Source organism: Passer montanus, unplaced genomic scaffold (assembly GCF_014805655.1).
Source record: "Passer montanus isolate IOZ18808 unplaced genomic scaffold, ASM1480565v1 scaffold36, whole genome shotgun sequence".
In the NCBI taxonomy this organism is placed as follows: domain Eukaryota; kingdom Metazoa; phylum Chordata; class Aves; order Passeriformes; family Passeridae; genus Passer; species Passer montanus.
The window spans coordinates 5,269,817-5,286,105 of NW_024368374.1; the positions used below are offsets into that span (position 1 = coordinate 5,269,817).

Here is a 16,289-nt window from a genome sequence, read left to right on the forward strand (position 1 = left end):
CTTGTCTGCAGTGAGAGGCAGACTGCGGGGGAGCAATTGTCTTGCCATGGGAGAATTCAATTTCAGAAATGTAGCATGGAGGTCACACAACTTATTAGAGTTTCTAAAATTATTCCATGCTATCCTTTAATACAGAAAGTATTATTGCTCTCAGTGTAGAGTAACTCAATTATGGTCTCACTATGATGGATAGAGCTACATTAATTCCTGGCCTGGAGTCAGTCAGGGATAACTGGAGATAATGGATGGGATTTATGTCATGTAATTTTAATCATCCACCATGAGTTTAGAACTATTTGCCCTGGACTCTTTCTTCAGGCAACAGAGCCAACGTCCTAGAAGGCAACATGCCAGCCATCTTAGAGGCCTAGGAAATCTCATCTTACCTCATGTCAGCAACCCAAGAGGTAGATTTCTTCTCATCCAGATCTCCTCCACAGTCAATGCAAAGAGCAAGGTACCCCACAATGAGAGTTACTAAATTCTAAATAGGTGTCCAAGACAGGCAAGGTGATTCCCCTGAATATTAGCTGATGAGGCAAAATGGCTATTTTTCCATAGCTGATGAAAATTGTGAGTCTGAAGAAAAGCAGATAGAAAGAAAAGAAAAAGGAAAATGGGAGGTCTATGACAGAAACTGAAAATATGCTAAAAAGGAGAGTACTCCACCATGAAAGTGAAAACCTTTAGCCAAAAGCCTACTCTGGTTCACTGCAAATGGAAATGGCTGTTAAAGGCACCTCCCCAGTATAACATTTGGGAAAACAGGACAACATCCAATTGTTACATTATTGAACATAATATATAAATGAGAAGCTTGCAGCCTAGGAAATCAATAGGGAAAGCTAGAAATGCTAGAAAGAAAAATATGTGGCCAGCAATAAGACAATAAAGAGCCTTTACTAATAGTGATCTTGTGGCTGTGATGGCTTAAGAATTTGAGGCTTGGATTCATCTTACCTTACTTTATACATCAGAATAATAATTATTTACACCTGAGCTAGTGACACTTCTCTCATCCACTTCTTTACAGTCAACTGAGAGGGACTTTTTAGGGCACAATTCCTGTCATCCTAAAGCAACCATGTAAAGCAGTTCAGATGAAGCATCCCTGAAAGTGTTTCTTTCCTTCCATGACTAAAAAGGAAGTACCATCAGATATAACTGGGAAAAAACTTGAGATACCCATGCTCTCCTCTGCAAAAATACTTGCTTGCTTTCCCAATTGTACCAGTTAACCCAAAATAAATGCACTAGCAATTAAAGAAGTCTTAGCAACAATATGAACTCATAATTTGAGACATAGTAATAATTTTAGTAGAGATGCACAAAAGGTAGATAACATATTAGTACTGCACCTGAGGCAGGGCATTCCAATCCTGTAGTAAATATGAGAGATATGACAAAGCCCGAGGATAAAATTTTAATCACAAGCCTCAGATAGCTTTTATCCAAGAGGATTGAGAAGGCCACTGGTCTATTAGTGTACATTTTATAGGAATGTTATAAAGTCGGGATTCAATAGATTAGAATTCTGTGCCAATACTCAAAAAGAGAAAAAAATCTAAAAGTCAGTCATTGACTGACTTCCTTCCTGAAACTGTCTTCCTTCTTCCCTTAAAATCCCCCACCAAAGCTGTCATTTTCTCCACAGCATACAGCCATAAAATAAACCTTTAAATATGCGTAAACAACAGACAGTCTGTGCTGTTTCTGGGCTTATATCACACAAAATAGGTATTTAATTGAATCTTTTAATTTAAGGAGAGTTGCACTAGGATTCCTTTGAAGTGTCTGAGAAGAGCCAGACTCTGCCATAAGGCATGCAAGAGCTGAATCAGCTGCAGTATGCCTTTGTCTTGTCAAGTATATTGGGAGCCTCGAGCAGTGACATTCATACCTTATGTTTCAGCTTTCCAGAACACTGACCTTGAGACAGAACTGCAGTTTCAGGCCAAAAGACTCAATCCAGGCAGAGTTATTTAAGAAGCCTGAAAACACACGTTTACATAATATGTTGTAAATCTGTAACTATCAACTGTCATCAGTTTTAGTCAGCTGTGAGTCTGATCTGATAATTCTGAAATATATTCTTCATCAAAGAGTGGCGAGACAAGGATCTTAAACAGAATAATTCTTACTAAGAAGATAGTGACCTAAGGAAAAATTTGTAGCAGAAAAAACCAAATATTTTTCATTATTTTATAAGAAAAAATGTGCATTCCTTAAGTTTTTAGTGGACTTTTCATTATAACTAAAATTAAAACAGAAGGTCTGAGATTAAAAAGCAGATAAAAAATTAAGACTGAGTGCATTGAATCCTCCAGTTGTTGTAAAAGCTGGAATGCGCAGCATCTCCTTTTCATTCTGTGCTTTTAGAGGAAAAAAAATAGCATTTGGGATTATACATCGTGCTCTGTAGAAATGTTAACGCTTCTTACGGTAAGGATTGACCTTCGAAAGCGGAGGATGAAAGGCGCCTTTATCATGTAAGAAGCCGTTTCACCACTGGAGGGAACTATTGGACTTCAGTGCCAGTGCGGGGAAGCAGCAGCTGCGTTTCAAATGCCGGTGCTTGTTCCACCTCAGAAAGTCAGTGCAACCTTGCTGAAATCACTGCAAGTCATAGATGGCGTTAATTAATACAACGTGCAGATGACAGAAAGACATCGAAGCTTTTATGACAATAAGTGACAGTCAATAATTGTTGAATATATGGTATATGGTGCTTATAATAAAATGAGAGATTAAGAAGCTTGCTGCTCTTGAAAAGATTTAGATACAATTTTATTGAATTCTGTACAAACATTGAACTATTTTAAATTAAAAAGTTACTGGGAAAGGTAGAAAGAACTCATGTGATTTCCTAACAGGAGAAATCCCTGTTCCACACAAATCATTGTCATTTGCTCGTTATTGTAGCAACCATTTTCAACAAGATTTATATTTAGTGACATGGTGAAGCTGTCTTTTCTGTTTGCTTTCACAGAAACATAGAATGGTTTGGCTTATAAGGGATTTTTAAAGGCCATTCTAGTCCGAAACCCCTGGAATGAGCAGGGACATCTTCAAGTAGATCAGCTTGCTCTAAGCCCAGTCCAACCTGACCTTGAAAGATTTCAGGGATGGGGCATCCACAACCTCTACAGGCAACCTGTGCAAGTGCCTCACCACTCTTTAAAGGCAGTTCCTCAAAAAGCCACAGCCTCCACATGACCCAGAGTTACATGCTACAGCTGCATTTTAACAAAGAGTCTAATAATTACTTTGGTAATAATATATTTATGCATTTCAGAAAATCAGCTAAGAGTTCTAAAATTTGGGGGTTTTCCCCACTCTCTGGGGGTTTCCCCACTCTCAGTGCATGATGTGGCCATGATTCTTCTTCTCTGAAGCATCATGTAAGAACTATGGTAGAATATCGTGCACCACTTCCTGTCACACTCATGAACACAGCTCTGCAAGTGACTCTCCTGAGGGACAAAGCACGCTGTTAGAGAGGCAAAGCAGCACAGCACTGGTGTCTACCCCCAACCCTCTTCCCCTCCTCTGTTGTTCTGTTGTTCTGTTTTTATGTTGTTTATCTGGTGCAGCCTTGATAAGAGCAGCGACTTTAGCAGGAATGTCTGCATTATCTGACACATTTCCTCTGCTTCCAGCACCTGAGTTTGCTGAGTCACACGAAAGGGTTTCCTGTGGAGCACTGGCTTACAGCATGGGGAAATACCTCCCTTTATCATACAGCAGTACATTTGCTGCAAGTCATGAGTGATTCAACAGCTGTATATTTTCCCTGTCAAGTGTGGAATTCCCCGAGTACTCTCCTATTCATTGACACCATATTGTTGGAATAAATTCAGTTTCCTGTGCTTTAAAGTTTCCCTAGGTGGTGGGTAGGACTCATTGGTTGGTGAGTTTTCCCACGCTTAGATATTTACATGCCCACTTCTCATTGCTGTTCGCTGTTCAGTGTGGGCAGTGACTCCTCTTGCCATTTTCTACGGAGCACTGAAGCCTGAAATTCTTCCCGTAGCCCTGCACCCATCCTCCAAAATTACTGATATGGGTTTGACAGCACAGTTTGGAGCTGGAAGAGCTTCATGTACTAAGAATACAAAGTTCATTCACTAAGTTATTTCCCAAAAATAATAAACCATTTTCCTGTTGTCTGTGCTTGCTTGCTAAGGGGGTGAAAAATGCCCTGAAATCGAACTGCTACTGTTCAGTGTTGTACCAAGAAAAATAAGCCTCAGGACATTGCCAGGATTTGTTGAAACTAGACATTGTTATAAAAAGCTACACAATTTCTTTTTTGTTTGTTGTACAGAATGCTGATAGTTTAGGGAAGGCAATAATTTATATTTCCTTGTTTCAGCTGACTTTTTTGCTCCAGATGAGGTTTTCTCCCAATTAACTGTAATTCCCTAGTAAAATGTTTATACCTTCCTTATATTTATTTTCTGAATGTTAAATTTGAGATGCTGCACCTGGGAAAATATGTAAGTACTTTGCTATATAAAGGTCTGTTTAATTCAAGTGCATAAAATGTGTTTGATCCTCTAAAATGTGGTGTGTAGCACTGAATACAGATTTCAGGTGTAGTCACTGGCTAAAGTAGAAGTCTGTTGGAAACTGAGGACAAAGCTTCCAAAATTAAAAATTAATCAACTCATGTTTTAAGGCAGTAAAACACACAAATCATGTGTCTATGTGGGATGAGAGATAATAATTGTGGCATTTGACTAGGACAGAGAGGTGGGATGACAACAGCAATCAGTGCATGCATAGTTTAATAAAACTTGTTTTTTCAATATACATATTTAGATGGACTAAGTTGTGCCTCAAATACTCTAGTAACTACTGGGGATTCCTTGGTATTAGCAGAACTCTGTACCAAAAAATTCTTGGCTACTTGTGATTCCTTCCAATTCACATCCTGGTTCTACCAAGAAACTCATCTGTGTGAGCCAGATAGGAACTGTTGCATGGTTTAGCTGTGCCCCTGTATGAATGGAGCGAGATTTGGAAATTAAAGTACATCTCAGTTTCTCAGCCTTATTGCCACAAAATGTAGCTACTGTTTAAGTTTGTATACTGAAAAAGAAGTTTTACACTGAAGAAAAGCTACGTTTGGTAGCTGAGATCCTAAGAAAGGGTCAAGGGTCCCAGCAGGAAAAACACATAGGCTCTCAGGCAAAGAGCAAGAAGGACTATAAGACAACTTAGACCTTGGATGATAGGAAGGTGTTTGTATAGAAGGGAACATTTCCTCCACATGTAGCTGTAAATGAGTACTATACACAGCCCTTGTATATACTATACAAAGTACTATACACAGCCCCCTGTTAAGTTATATTAAACAATTTCAAAACATATACAAAGAACCACAGAAGTAATTTGAGATACCGGAAATTACTGAGATTTATGAAAAAGGAACAAGGAAGATGTAAGTCCAAGGTATTTATTTGAGATGAGTGAGTCATTCTGTACATGTGTTGATAATGCAGAAAACATCCTAATTCCCAGGGAAGTCATAATGAACATCTTCATTGGTCAGAAAGAAAAACAAAGGCGTGATATTGTTGTTACATTAGAAGGTTTGGATTGTTTGCTGTAGTTGTTTTCACCTGGTAATAAACTCAAGGCTAAACTGTGACATTAGACCACGGTAATAGATGTCAAAGTGAACTTAATTGAAGTAAGATACAAAGCATATTCTGATGCTTTAATTGTTCTGGAGCAGAACTAATGAGAAACTAAAAATAAAAACAAGAGAGTATCAGTGGTAAAAGGCATACTTAAGGGTTCATGATCTTAAGACCCCAAAAATGTTGGATGTAGTACCGCTTTGGGGGCGATACATTAAGCTAAAGCTATTGGTCAGATCTGATAATCAGTAGCTTTAGAAGGCTTGAACTATTTAATGCATCAAGAAGACAGCACATTAGTATTTTTACTTATGTCATTGTACTTGACATAAAGTACATTCATTTCACTTGAAGGATGAATAAACTGAAACTAGGAATAATGCAAAATAAAAGAAGAGCAGTTAATTGCTGAAACTAACAATAACACAGTAAATTCTCCAGCTTTTCAGATCTGGACTCTTCCTAGAAGACGCACATGCATAAAATGGATGCTATTTTGCTCTGTGTAGGGATAAACAATTGTAATGTTACAGCTTTGCACTACATACTCAATAAGACTCAATATTCAGGACATACTGTTACTATAGATTTGGTTATTAAGGTTTTTATTTCTACTTTATTGCTGTAATGAAAGCAGCGTGGTTCATATTATTGCAAAGGAAAAAGACTGAGCAAAGAAGCCTTGAGAGACTAACAGTGTTGAGAGAGAGCCTTAATGAATCAGGATATTGCTTAAAATAACTTTATATTAAGTGAAATAACATATTAAGGGAAATGTAAATATATATGAATATATGAAGGTAATAATGGCACTATATTTTAAGCCTTGCTTTCCTAAGATAACAATATATAAGCAGTTTAACATTTTTCACAGTAAATAGTCAAGTCTTCATTTTATATTCACGAGTAAAGGTAAATCTAAATTATTCAAGACAACACCTTAAATAAAAAGCTACTTTCATAGAACAGATAAACATTACAAGTTATGTTCAAGCAGAACGACTGCCTTAAATGTAAGAGTAGGGAAAGTACTGTAAATTCTTCAAATCCCAAGCAATATAAAAATAAAAAGAAAGTAAACGAAAATGGCTACTGTTCACTACTGTTTTAACAAGAATTTTTAATACATTGTCATTTATGTTGAGTCATCTTAGATCATTAAGCACTTAGACGTTAGATGGCTGATATTAGTTAAAATCCTCTAGTCAAAAAATTCCTCTATCATCAATCTATAATGCATTCCTGTTTCTTGAAAGTGAGTTGTTCCATTCTACAAGCTGTCCAGACATGGTACCTGCTCACTCCTCTTTGCTAACAGCTATTAGACCAGTTGAAGTCAGATTATTTGAAGTCCAGTTCAGAGTGTACTTGTTCCAAAGCCTTTTACAACCGGACAGCCTTTGGCCACCATGCCAAAACATCCTGGCAGACTGTAGCATCTTCTGTATGAGTTTCCCACAGAGCAAAATATGGGCCATCAAAGCTTTCAGAGTTCCCTGGCAAGTTGCAATAAGAAGGGATATAGATAAAAGGTAAAAGATCTTTGGTGTTTCAGGAGTACAAATATATACCAATATTAATTTCTCTGTAGGAAAAGCAGTGCATATCCCAACCTTTGGAGACCAAATGAAATATAAAGGAACTTCCCAAATCTTGTTTGGTTGACTTTTAAATAACTTTTTAGATAAAATTGACACATATTTTGAAAACACCTGGAAGTGACAGTAACTTTCTTCCTGAACAGGTAAGTTATTCCTGAACAGCTAACTCATTATTGTGGCTATTAGTTCAGGCCACAAAGTGAAAGAGAGAAAAACTTTAAAAAGAAAGAAATCACTGAGGCCTAGCTGAGTTATCAGGCTATTTAAGATTCCTAGCATTTCCAGAAAAAAAAAAAAAAAAACCCTGCCTGGAAAAAATTACGCACATTCTATTCTTTGTAAAGTTTGTTACATGATGTTTTGTAACTCTGCTACTTCAAGACACTTTCTTAGTTCTGCAGCCTTCTTCTCCAACTGCTGAATGTTCCAGTGCCATTGTCTTTTATTTGAATGGACTTTGTTCAGTTGGCAATGCAAACGTTTTAATATAGCATCATATCTCTTATTCTGTACCTAAAAAAAAAACAAAAAAAAAACCAAACTTCAAAATTTCATTCCAGTAAAACTATTTACAGAAGTCAGTTCAGCTCAGGAACGGGTCTGGACAGACAAAACCTTTTTGGAGGGTTCCATTTGTTTACGTACACTTGTACTAACTACAGTCTTGAATTGCACACAAACCACTACTACCAGAAATCCCAAAACCTACCAACCAAGAGAAACACCACAAACAACACACAGCAAATCTTACTACCAAGAAAAGCTGTAACCCTGCCTGCTTGTCCTGCCTGCATGAAGTGCCTCGCAAACTGCAGTGCCACGCCTCTGTTTGCCACTCATGGTAGAGGTGCCTTTTAATTCAGCAAAGGTCCTGAGTGGCCCTCAAGCATTCATCTGACTTATTTCAGATATCTGGTTTAGGACATGAATCATGCCTCACTTTCCCATTAAGGAAAGAAAAGCTCTGTCCTACTAAGACCCTAAGTGTGGAGGTCAGTGTGGATACCTGCTCTGTAGATGTTTAAAATTTAACAAGTAAATACTATCCAAGGACAGCATGTGACATCTCTGGCAAAGCTCTGCATGTGGAAGATTTGAAGCTCCAAAATGAGAGGTTTCATTCTTTGACAAGCATGTTTGGGCATAAATGGGAATACAAATGAGGTAACCTTGCTGACTGTAGTAGCACCTTTGTAGCTGCCACCACTCAAGGACAGCATGTGACATCTCTGGCAAGGCTCTGCATGTAGAAGATTTGAGGCTCCAAAATGAGAAGTGAGAAAGAAGAAATTTTCATTCTTTGACAAGCATGTTTGGGCATAAATGGGAATACAAATGAGGTAACCTTGCTGACTGTAGTAGCACCTTTGTAGCTGCACTGCATTTAAAATGGCACATTTTTCTTAGGCAATACTGCGGCAATGCAGGACTGTCAATTCTGCCCTCATTGCTGCTTTATGTGGAGAAGTAAATTTGCATTCCAAAGTGTTAAAAGAATGAAACGCTCACTGCAATAAAAATGGAAATAATGGGCATTCCCTTAATGAAATCTGGGCTTACTTACCCTAGTTTAAACGGCATATGAGTGGTAGTGTATAATTACTCTTGTGTCTGCATACTGAAGCTTTATTACACTGTATTTCACGTGCACACAATGATGTACAGCTGCAGCAGAACCCACAGCACTGTCGGTGACTTCCTGCAAGTCTCACTGCCTAAATTTCACAAATAACTAGGAAATTGCCACACTGGTGTTCTATAAATTACTGCCTTATTTTATTGGCAATGGCTTATTACCTCATGTTACCTCATTGCCTTCATGTTACCTCACTCTCCACTATAATTGTTTACAACTTTTTGAGAGAGGCTGTCAGATTCACTCATCTGAACGAGTGCTTGGGGCATCTGCATCACTAGGACTACATTGTACGACACTGAAACATCTATGATCAATATTATCTGCTTTTTTTAGAAATGCATCTCTAGATCATTATTGGGAACAGTCTGGCACATCTGCTGAGGGAGGGAGCACTAATATGATTACTGGAGACAGGGAGGGGACAACATTGTGCTTTTTATTGGATCTTTTGTACATGAAAGTCAAACACTAGAAAAAAATTGTCTGGGCACTCAAGGTATCTCCACCACCAGGGTCATTTAAGGACAGGATAGGCAAGCATCTGTCAAGAGTAATACAGTCACACACTGACATTGGGGAAAGAGGGCAGCAGGGAAATAGACAGTCTTTTGGGTTGAGGTTTTTTTAAATTACTTTTACATAACAATGAATTTTCTATTATTTGTGGATATGTTGAATTATCCTTATGACTGAAGCCTCAACCCTACACAGATACCCACCCTGACTGATTGCTGACAACCCTGTCCAAGGCTGGGAACAGGATCTGCTTTTCAAGAAATGGGCAATGGGGCTGGTGCTCAGGAAAGAGAGCAAGAGAAGATCCACAGGCTGCTTTAAGAGTCACAGAATATATTGAGTTGAAAGGGACCCATCAGGACCATCAAGTCCAGCTCCTGGCCCTGCATAGGACATTCCCAAGTGTCACACCATGTGTCTGAGATCATTGTCCAAATGCTTCCTGAACTGTGAAGGCTTGGTGCTGTAACCACTTCCCTAGGGAGGCTGTTGCAGTGCCCAACCACTCTCTGAGTGAAGAACCTTTTCCTAATGTCCAACCTGAACTTCCTCTGACACAACTTCAGGCCAGTCCCTCGGATACTGTCACGGGTCACCACAGAGCAGAGATCAGTGCCTGTCCCTCCTCCTCCCCTCACAAGCAAGCTCTAACTGCAATGAGGTCCCTGCTCAGTCTCCTCCAGGCTGAACAGACAAAATAACCTCAGATGCTCCTCATATGGCTTCCCCTCAAAGCCCATCTTAGCTGCCCTCCTTTGCTCCAAACAATTACATCAGGTGCCAGCAGTCTGTAGGTGAATTCCACCACTGCACCTAAATAAAACCTCTTCCATGTGCCTAGTATCTCACTTGATTCCTGTGTTGACTTGTATTCTTTCCCAAGTTGTGCTGAGGACTGCTGGGTATAAATGTCTCTGTCTATCCACTGTCAGTTCTTGTATTAAAAATTGGACTGTTTTCAGGAGAGTTCTTAATAGAAAATAATACCCTGAGAGGCTTTGGGTTTGAACCTACTTCCTTCTGAGACAGAAAGAACATGTAATCCAAAGAAGTGAAGAACAAAAGTGAAGGTTAATCTTCCCTCTTAATTAAACAGATTTTGATAACAGAATGTTATTTTTAGGCTACCTAATTTACTTTGGATTTAGAGAATTTTCTTAAGAGGATGTTGCCTTGGTAATAAAAAATTTTCTCAGATGCTGACTAGCAGATCTATTCTAAAGCAGCTGTGTTTTACTTTTCAGGTTAAAAATTCTTTCTGTTCACTGTCACATAAAAAAAAAAGATTCTTTCTTCCTCCTACATTTTACAAAGGGCAATAGACCTAACCTTAAATCAGTTAATCTTTATATTATTAAGCTTTGTTCATTAAATTTTGTGGCATTTATTTGAACTGACAAGATAAATGGTATGAAACTTCCAAATTAAAAATTATCTAATCATACAGGGTATTTTAGTGAGGAACGAAACGAAAAATATAGTTCAATTATTTAAAAGAGAAGGTTTTAGCTATTGATCAGAATTTTATCTTGTCAGCTAATTAGGAGCTGCTGTGTTATTCCTAATTTAATGTCAGCTTAAATTAGGGAGATTCATGGGAAGTCCAATTTCCTGGTGCATTTCATTCTTCTACTGATGAGTTATCAAGTCATGAATAATCATGTCAGCAGTGAAATGTAAAGTATTTCAGAAATATTACAGAAATTTTAAAATGTGCGTTTGCTTTACTACCATTCAGTGACCTCTTCTTTTTCCAGGAATCATTCCAAAAGTTGACATATGAAGTCCTGCTCAAAAGACTTCAGAAAAAAAATGTTCTTCACAATTAAGCTCTGAATTTTAGAAAGACTATCAGTACCCAGAATTTAAGACAGCATCATTACTGCATATACTTGAACAATGTATAACCAGCAATGCTGTACAAAGTACTGCAAACTTCATTTGCATTATCTACATTCCATCAGGAGAACTGCAATTAAATTTTATTCCAATGACTCACCTCAATTTCCTTTCTAAGCTTAGCATGCTTTTTTTTCTCTTCTTCCAGCAGATCCCTTCTTTTATTGATTAAATCTTTCAATGTTGTGACTTCGCTTTTTAAAAGTGTGATTTCTTCCTGCAGATGTAAGTCAAGATACAGAAATCTACTCCTTGAAAGGTTGCAGGGTTCATCTAATATACTTATTAAACTTGTCTCATCTAAACAGTCTCAATTAATAGAGATGAGATAAAGGTCTATAATAAACAATTTCACAATAAACCTATTAATATTAATTAAAGTTATAATCATATAGGCTGGGTAATTAAAAATTAACTATTAAATATTTTACCACATGGTTTTACACCTATAAGAATATATACTCTTGATCTGAAATATAAGAAATACAACAGTACAGGACTTTGACCTCAATTTGGTGGTCTTCATTTAAAGTGTAATTAAATGCAAAATGAAAGAATATTTAATGCAATATTTCAGATATATTTTTTCTTTCTTATAGGAAAATACGATATTAATTAGTCTTTATTTATCAGTATTGAAAGATCTTTTGTACAAACAAATTTTCATCAATTTACATTAAAAGAGTACCATAAAATTTTCAATAATGCAAGTTACATCAAAGTTGAAATCTGCAATCCCATTTCAACTTCATGCTTGTGTTTGTCCATATATTGGCAAAATTCCAGGGTGAAAAATTCCTATGTAGCTGCTATTAGTAAAAAATGCAATTGGGTAAAGTAAAACCAACAGAGTTAGATTAGAATACCAAACATGTTTTTTCTCTCTTTTTTTTCTATGACCATCTCATAAAATCTACTTCCTGCTGGCAAACAGCTCAAATTTATTTTGTTGACAAAGTTTAAAGAATATTGTGTTCTTACCTGAAACATGTAACAATATGGCAAACTTCCACAGAATTCTGAAAAGTGTCCATGTAAGTTTATCCAATGATAAAGCTTAATTTACAGTCCTGTAATATTTGCATATTTGAGTTCATTTGAACACACAGTATAAACATTTTTTATAACCATACTGATATTTTTAACTGCAGATTGAAGTAAAAATTTTTCCAATTAATGCAGCATTATAAATTACCTATATTCACTTGCAGTGAGTCCCTCATGAACCATAAACATATTAGACAAAATAATCATATTATATGAACGATATCAAAATTATTTCACATAGAAAGAATCAAAAAGGAAATATCGTACCTGCAATTGTTTTATAACAGATCCTTCTGGATTCTGCAGATCACATATTAGCTCCTCTTTCTTTGCCTTTAGTTCTTCCACAACCACTTTCTTTTCAGCAAGTTCAATCATAATTGGCAATTTACTTTCCATCTCCCAAAAGAGATGTTTATGATCCTTTATTTTTTCCCGATATTCATTATTTCTTGCAAGTATCATCTCAAACTCCTCTTGTATTGTTTCTGCATCACACCTCAATTTAAAATTTTCAGAATACAGGGCTCTGACTTGGGCCTCCAGATTTTCACAGTGATATTTTGTCACTTCTATGGCATCATCTTGCAGATGTATTTCCCTTTCTGTTGTCTTTGTTTCTAACTGAACAGAATTCATTTCTTTTTCTAGTTCCTGGCACTTTGCCTGTAAAATATTTCAGTGTTCATTTAAGAATTATTTTTGGAGGAAGATATGAAGTGTCTAGTTAAACACTGTTTAAAAAACCTGTTAAATTTTCACTTGTTTGATGTGGTTTGAAAGGAAGATAATTAGACTTGTGTTTCTTAATATCATCATCTTAGAGGCACAATGTAAGAATACTTAGCCTTCTCCCCTTAAATTGAGATTGAGTCTAAAATATTAAATAACACACACACACACACACACACACACACACACACACACATATATATATATATAACGTTTGAGCTGGTGAAGTCCTAATCAGACAAAAAATAACTTACGATGCCAAAAATCCCTTGAAAACCTACACAGACACATAGAGGGGTGTGTAGCTGAGAGCTGAATTAATCACAGCTATTTTCAACCCCGTAAGAAATATAGATCTAGTCCTAAAAAAGCCTCTACTTCATCTCACTGATAAGAAGTGAACAAAACCAGGAAGCAGTACTTCAAACCATCATAAGAAATCACAGAATCATCAAGGTTGGAAAGGACCTGTCATTACCTAGGGCTTTAAAGTTCTCTGAGTCTGTTTTAAAACAGATGTTTTTAAATAGTAAGATCACAAATTATTGTTGCATCATCATCAGACTATATTTTGGGATACAGGACATAGCTTCTTGTAAAGTGTGGCCAGCCCACTGACATTCCTAAAAATAAAAGATTTCACTGATGCTTCAGAAATGTTACTTTTGTGCAAAATTTCAAATATCAGTTGTTTCACTTGTAGAGCTATGCACAGATATTATAATTGGAATGCTACTATTTCCATTTGTGTTATTCCATCCTCAAAAATGTCCACTGGAATTGTCTTTTCTCAGACTTAAATGTAATTTCTCAACAGAAACTTGATCTTGAAGGTTAAACAATAATTGAAAGCTTAATAAAAGACAAAAGAAATGATCACACAGTCTTCATAAAAACTACACATATCCAGTGTTCTACAAAATAGTACTGAATAATAATATTATTTAATAACCACTTAGGATACTCACTTCAAATACAAGGGGGGGGAACTATTTTGTGTCAAAAAAGGTGCTAAAAAAAAATTATACAGTGTGGTGAAAATCTGAAAAAAAAAAGGTAAAATCCTTCTCCTATAATTTCTTAGGAAATTACAATTAAAAAAAAAAAACCACAACAAAAAGTTCTAACTTTGCATTTAGTTGTTGGGGGTTCACTTTGTGGGCTAAGCCCAGTATTTTTTATTTGTTTTTTCCAAGCAACAAACTGTTTCACCTGCTGTAATGAAGACTTAGCTGTGTTGTGGCCTTACAAACACACACCCACAGTTTTGGCTGAGCCTAAATGCCACATACAGGAACAGAACAGCCATCTAACATTTGAATGCACTCGCACATTAAGTACCACCAGCTTCTCTTGTTCAAGGAAATACTTTTTCATCGAATGAAAAATAATTTATTTAACTACTCCAAACAAGGTTTATTACCTGCAATTGGAAAAGAACTGCTTTGCTTTTTTCTATGTCTGACGCCTGTGCCTGCTGCTGCTCTGCTACTCTTTTTAGAACTTCAGCTAGCGATGGGGAATTTTCCTTGGCCATTTCAGGCCTGAAAGCTTAATAAAACATGAAAGAAATTATTACAGAGTCTTCACAAAAACTACACATATCCAGCGTTCTACAATATAGTACTGAATAATACTAGTATTTAATGACTACTTAGGATACTCACTTCAAACATAAGGGGGAAGAAAACTATTTTGTGTCAAAAAAGATGCTAAGAAAAAAATTATACAGTGTGATGAAAATCTGAAAAAAATGCATAATCCTTCTCCCATAATTTCTTACGAAATTACAATTTTTTTTAAAAAAATCAAAAAGCTCTAACTTGGCATTTAGTTGTTGTGGGTTCACTTTGTGGGTTAAGCCCAGTATTTTTGTTTTGTTTTTTTCCAGGTAACAAACCAACGTTTCACCTGCTGTAATGAAGACTTAGCTGTGTTGTGGCCTTACAAACACACACCCACAGTTTTGGCTGAGCCTAAATGCCACATACAGGAACAGAACAGCCATCTAACATTTGAATGCACTCGCACATTAAGTACCACCAGCTTCTCTTGTTCAAGGAAATACTTTTTCATCGAATGAAAAATAATTTATTTAACTACTCCAAACAAGGTTTATTACCTGCAATTGGAAAAGAACTGCTTTGCTTTTTTCTATGTCTGACGCCTGTGCCTGCTGCTGCTCTGCTACTCTTTTTAGAACTTCAGCTAGCGATGGGGAATTTTCCTTGGCCATTTCAGGCAGAAGTGAAGAACTGGAGGGATAGAAAAAGAAGTGAACTGTTTTATCTTCTTTCTATTCAGTTCTTGCAGACAAAACAATATTGAGGGCTGTCCCGTGGGATCACAGGTCGATAGATTAATTCCATTTGGTTCATTTTTAATTAGCAAGAACAGGTTACTCAGAGCTAATCACTGAGAATTATAACACTTTCTTGCAGAATCTCGCAAAATAAACCTGCGATGTGATACTGCGATGTTCTTCCGGCTTCTCTGCAGAGCAGATCGCCAGTTTGTAAGCACAGCTGTACTTTTTTTAAGATACTCTACGAGCACATTAAATGCCCGAGGCCGGGCTCTCGCGTTCCGGCCGAGTACCGGCGCTGCTGCGGCCGCCACACGGCACCTGCAGCGCTCCCCGCGCCGCCGCCCCTCAGGCCGCCGGTGCCGCCACCGCCCGGGGCCTGCGGCGGCCCGGGGGCACGGGGAGCCGGGAGAGGGGCTGATCCCGCCGGGAGCGGGACCCAGCCCTCCGGGAGTCGGAGAGAACACGGCGGGAGGGATCCCTTAGGAAACGCGTGGCGGTCTCACCGCCCGTGGCGGTGGTGCCGCCCGGCTCGGCGGTGCCTGAGGCCGTCCCGCTCCGCGCCCTCCGCTCCCAAAGCTCCCCCGGTTTCCCCGTTCGCTGTGTTACACTGCACTTGCTGCCATCATTTGTTCTGCTGACAGCATCAGGTTTTCCCGAGCACCACTGGGTTACGAAGGACAAGAGATGTGGCCCAGTTTCTTCTGACCTATGCCGTGCCCTGCTCTGTAGCCACGGACTTGCCTCTGCCCCGCTTGTGCTCCTCTAGGGAATTTTAACCCTAAATCGCACTATTTTTATGATTTGATTTTTAAATTTACCTATTTTGTATTTTTATATTTTTATAACATATTTAACTTGAAATTACAAATATTGTATGTTATGTTAAGCAACTTAATTAT

The 16,289-nt window shown here is 37.6% G+C and overlaps 1 protein-coding gene across 1 annotated transcript; it reads right to left on the bottom strand.

Moving 5' to 3' along the window:
* Positions 1-7,584: 7,584 nt before the first annotated feature.
* On the bottom strand, positions 7,585-14,619 carry CCDC122 (coiled-coil domain containing 122). The gene is made up of 4 exons (XM_039716784.1): positions 14,506-14,619; positions 12,618-13,016; positions 11,404-11,520; positions 7,585-7,762 (listed from the first exon to the last, which is right to left on the bottom strand). The coding sequence occupies exons 1-4, from the start codon at positions 14,617-14,619 to the stop codon at positions 7,598-7,600; spliced, it is 795 nt and encodes a 264-aa protein (XP_039572718.1). The 3' UTR covers positions 7,585-7,597.
* Between the last annotated feature and the right edge of the window lie 1,670 nt (positions 14,620-16,289).

What these genes read in the sequence shown, in the direction of transcription:
- CCDC122 (XM_039716784.1), bottom strand. Translation starts at nt 14,619, where the DNA reads ATGGCCAAGGAAAATTCCCCATCGCTAGCTGAAGTTCTAAAAAGAGTA. An exon ending in CTGTTATAAAACAATTGCAG is followed by an intron (nt 11,521 to 12,617) that starts GTACGATATTTC and finishes TTACATCTGCAG; the next exon opens with GAAGAAATCACACTTTTAAA. An exon ending in AGCTTAGAAAGGAAATTGAG is followed by an intron (nt 7,763 to 11,403) that starts GTGAGTCATTGG and finishes TTTTTTTTTTAG; the next exon opens with GTACAGAATAAGAGATATGA.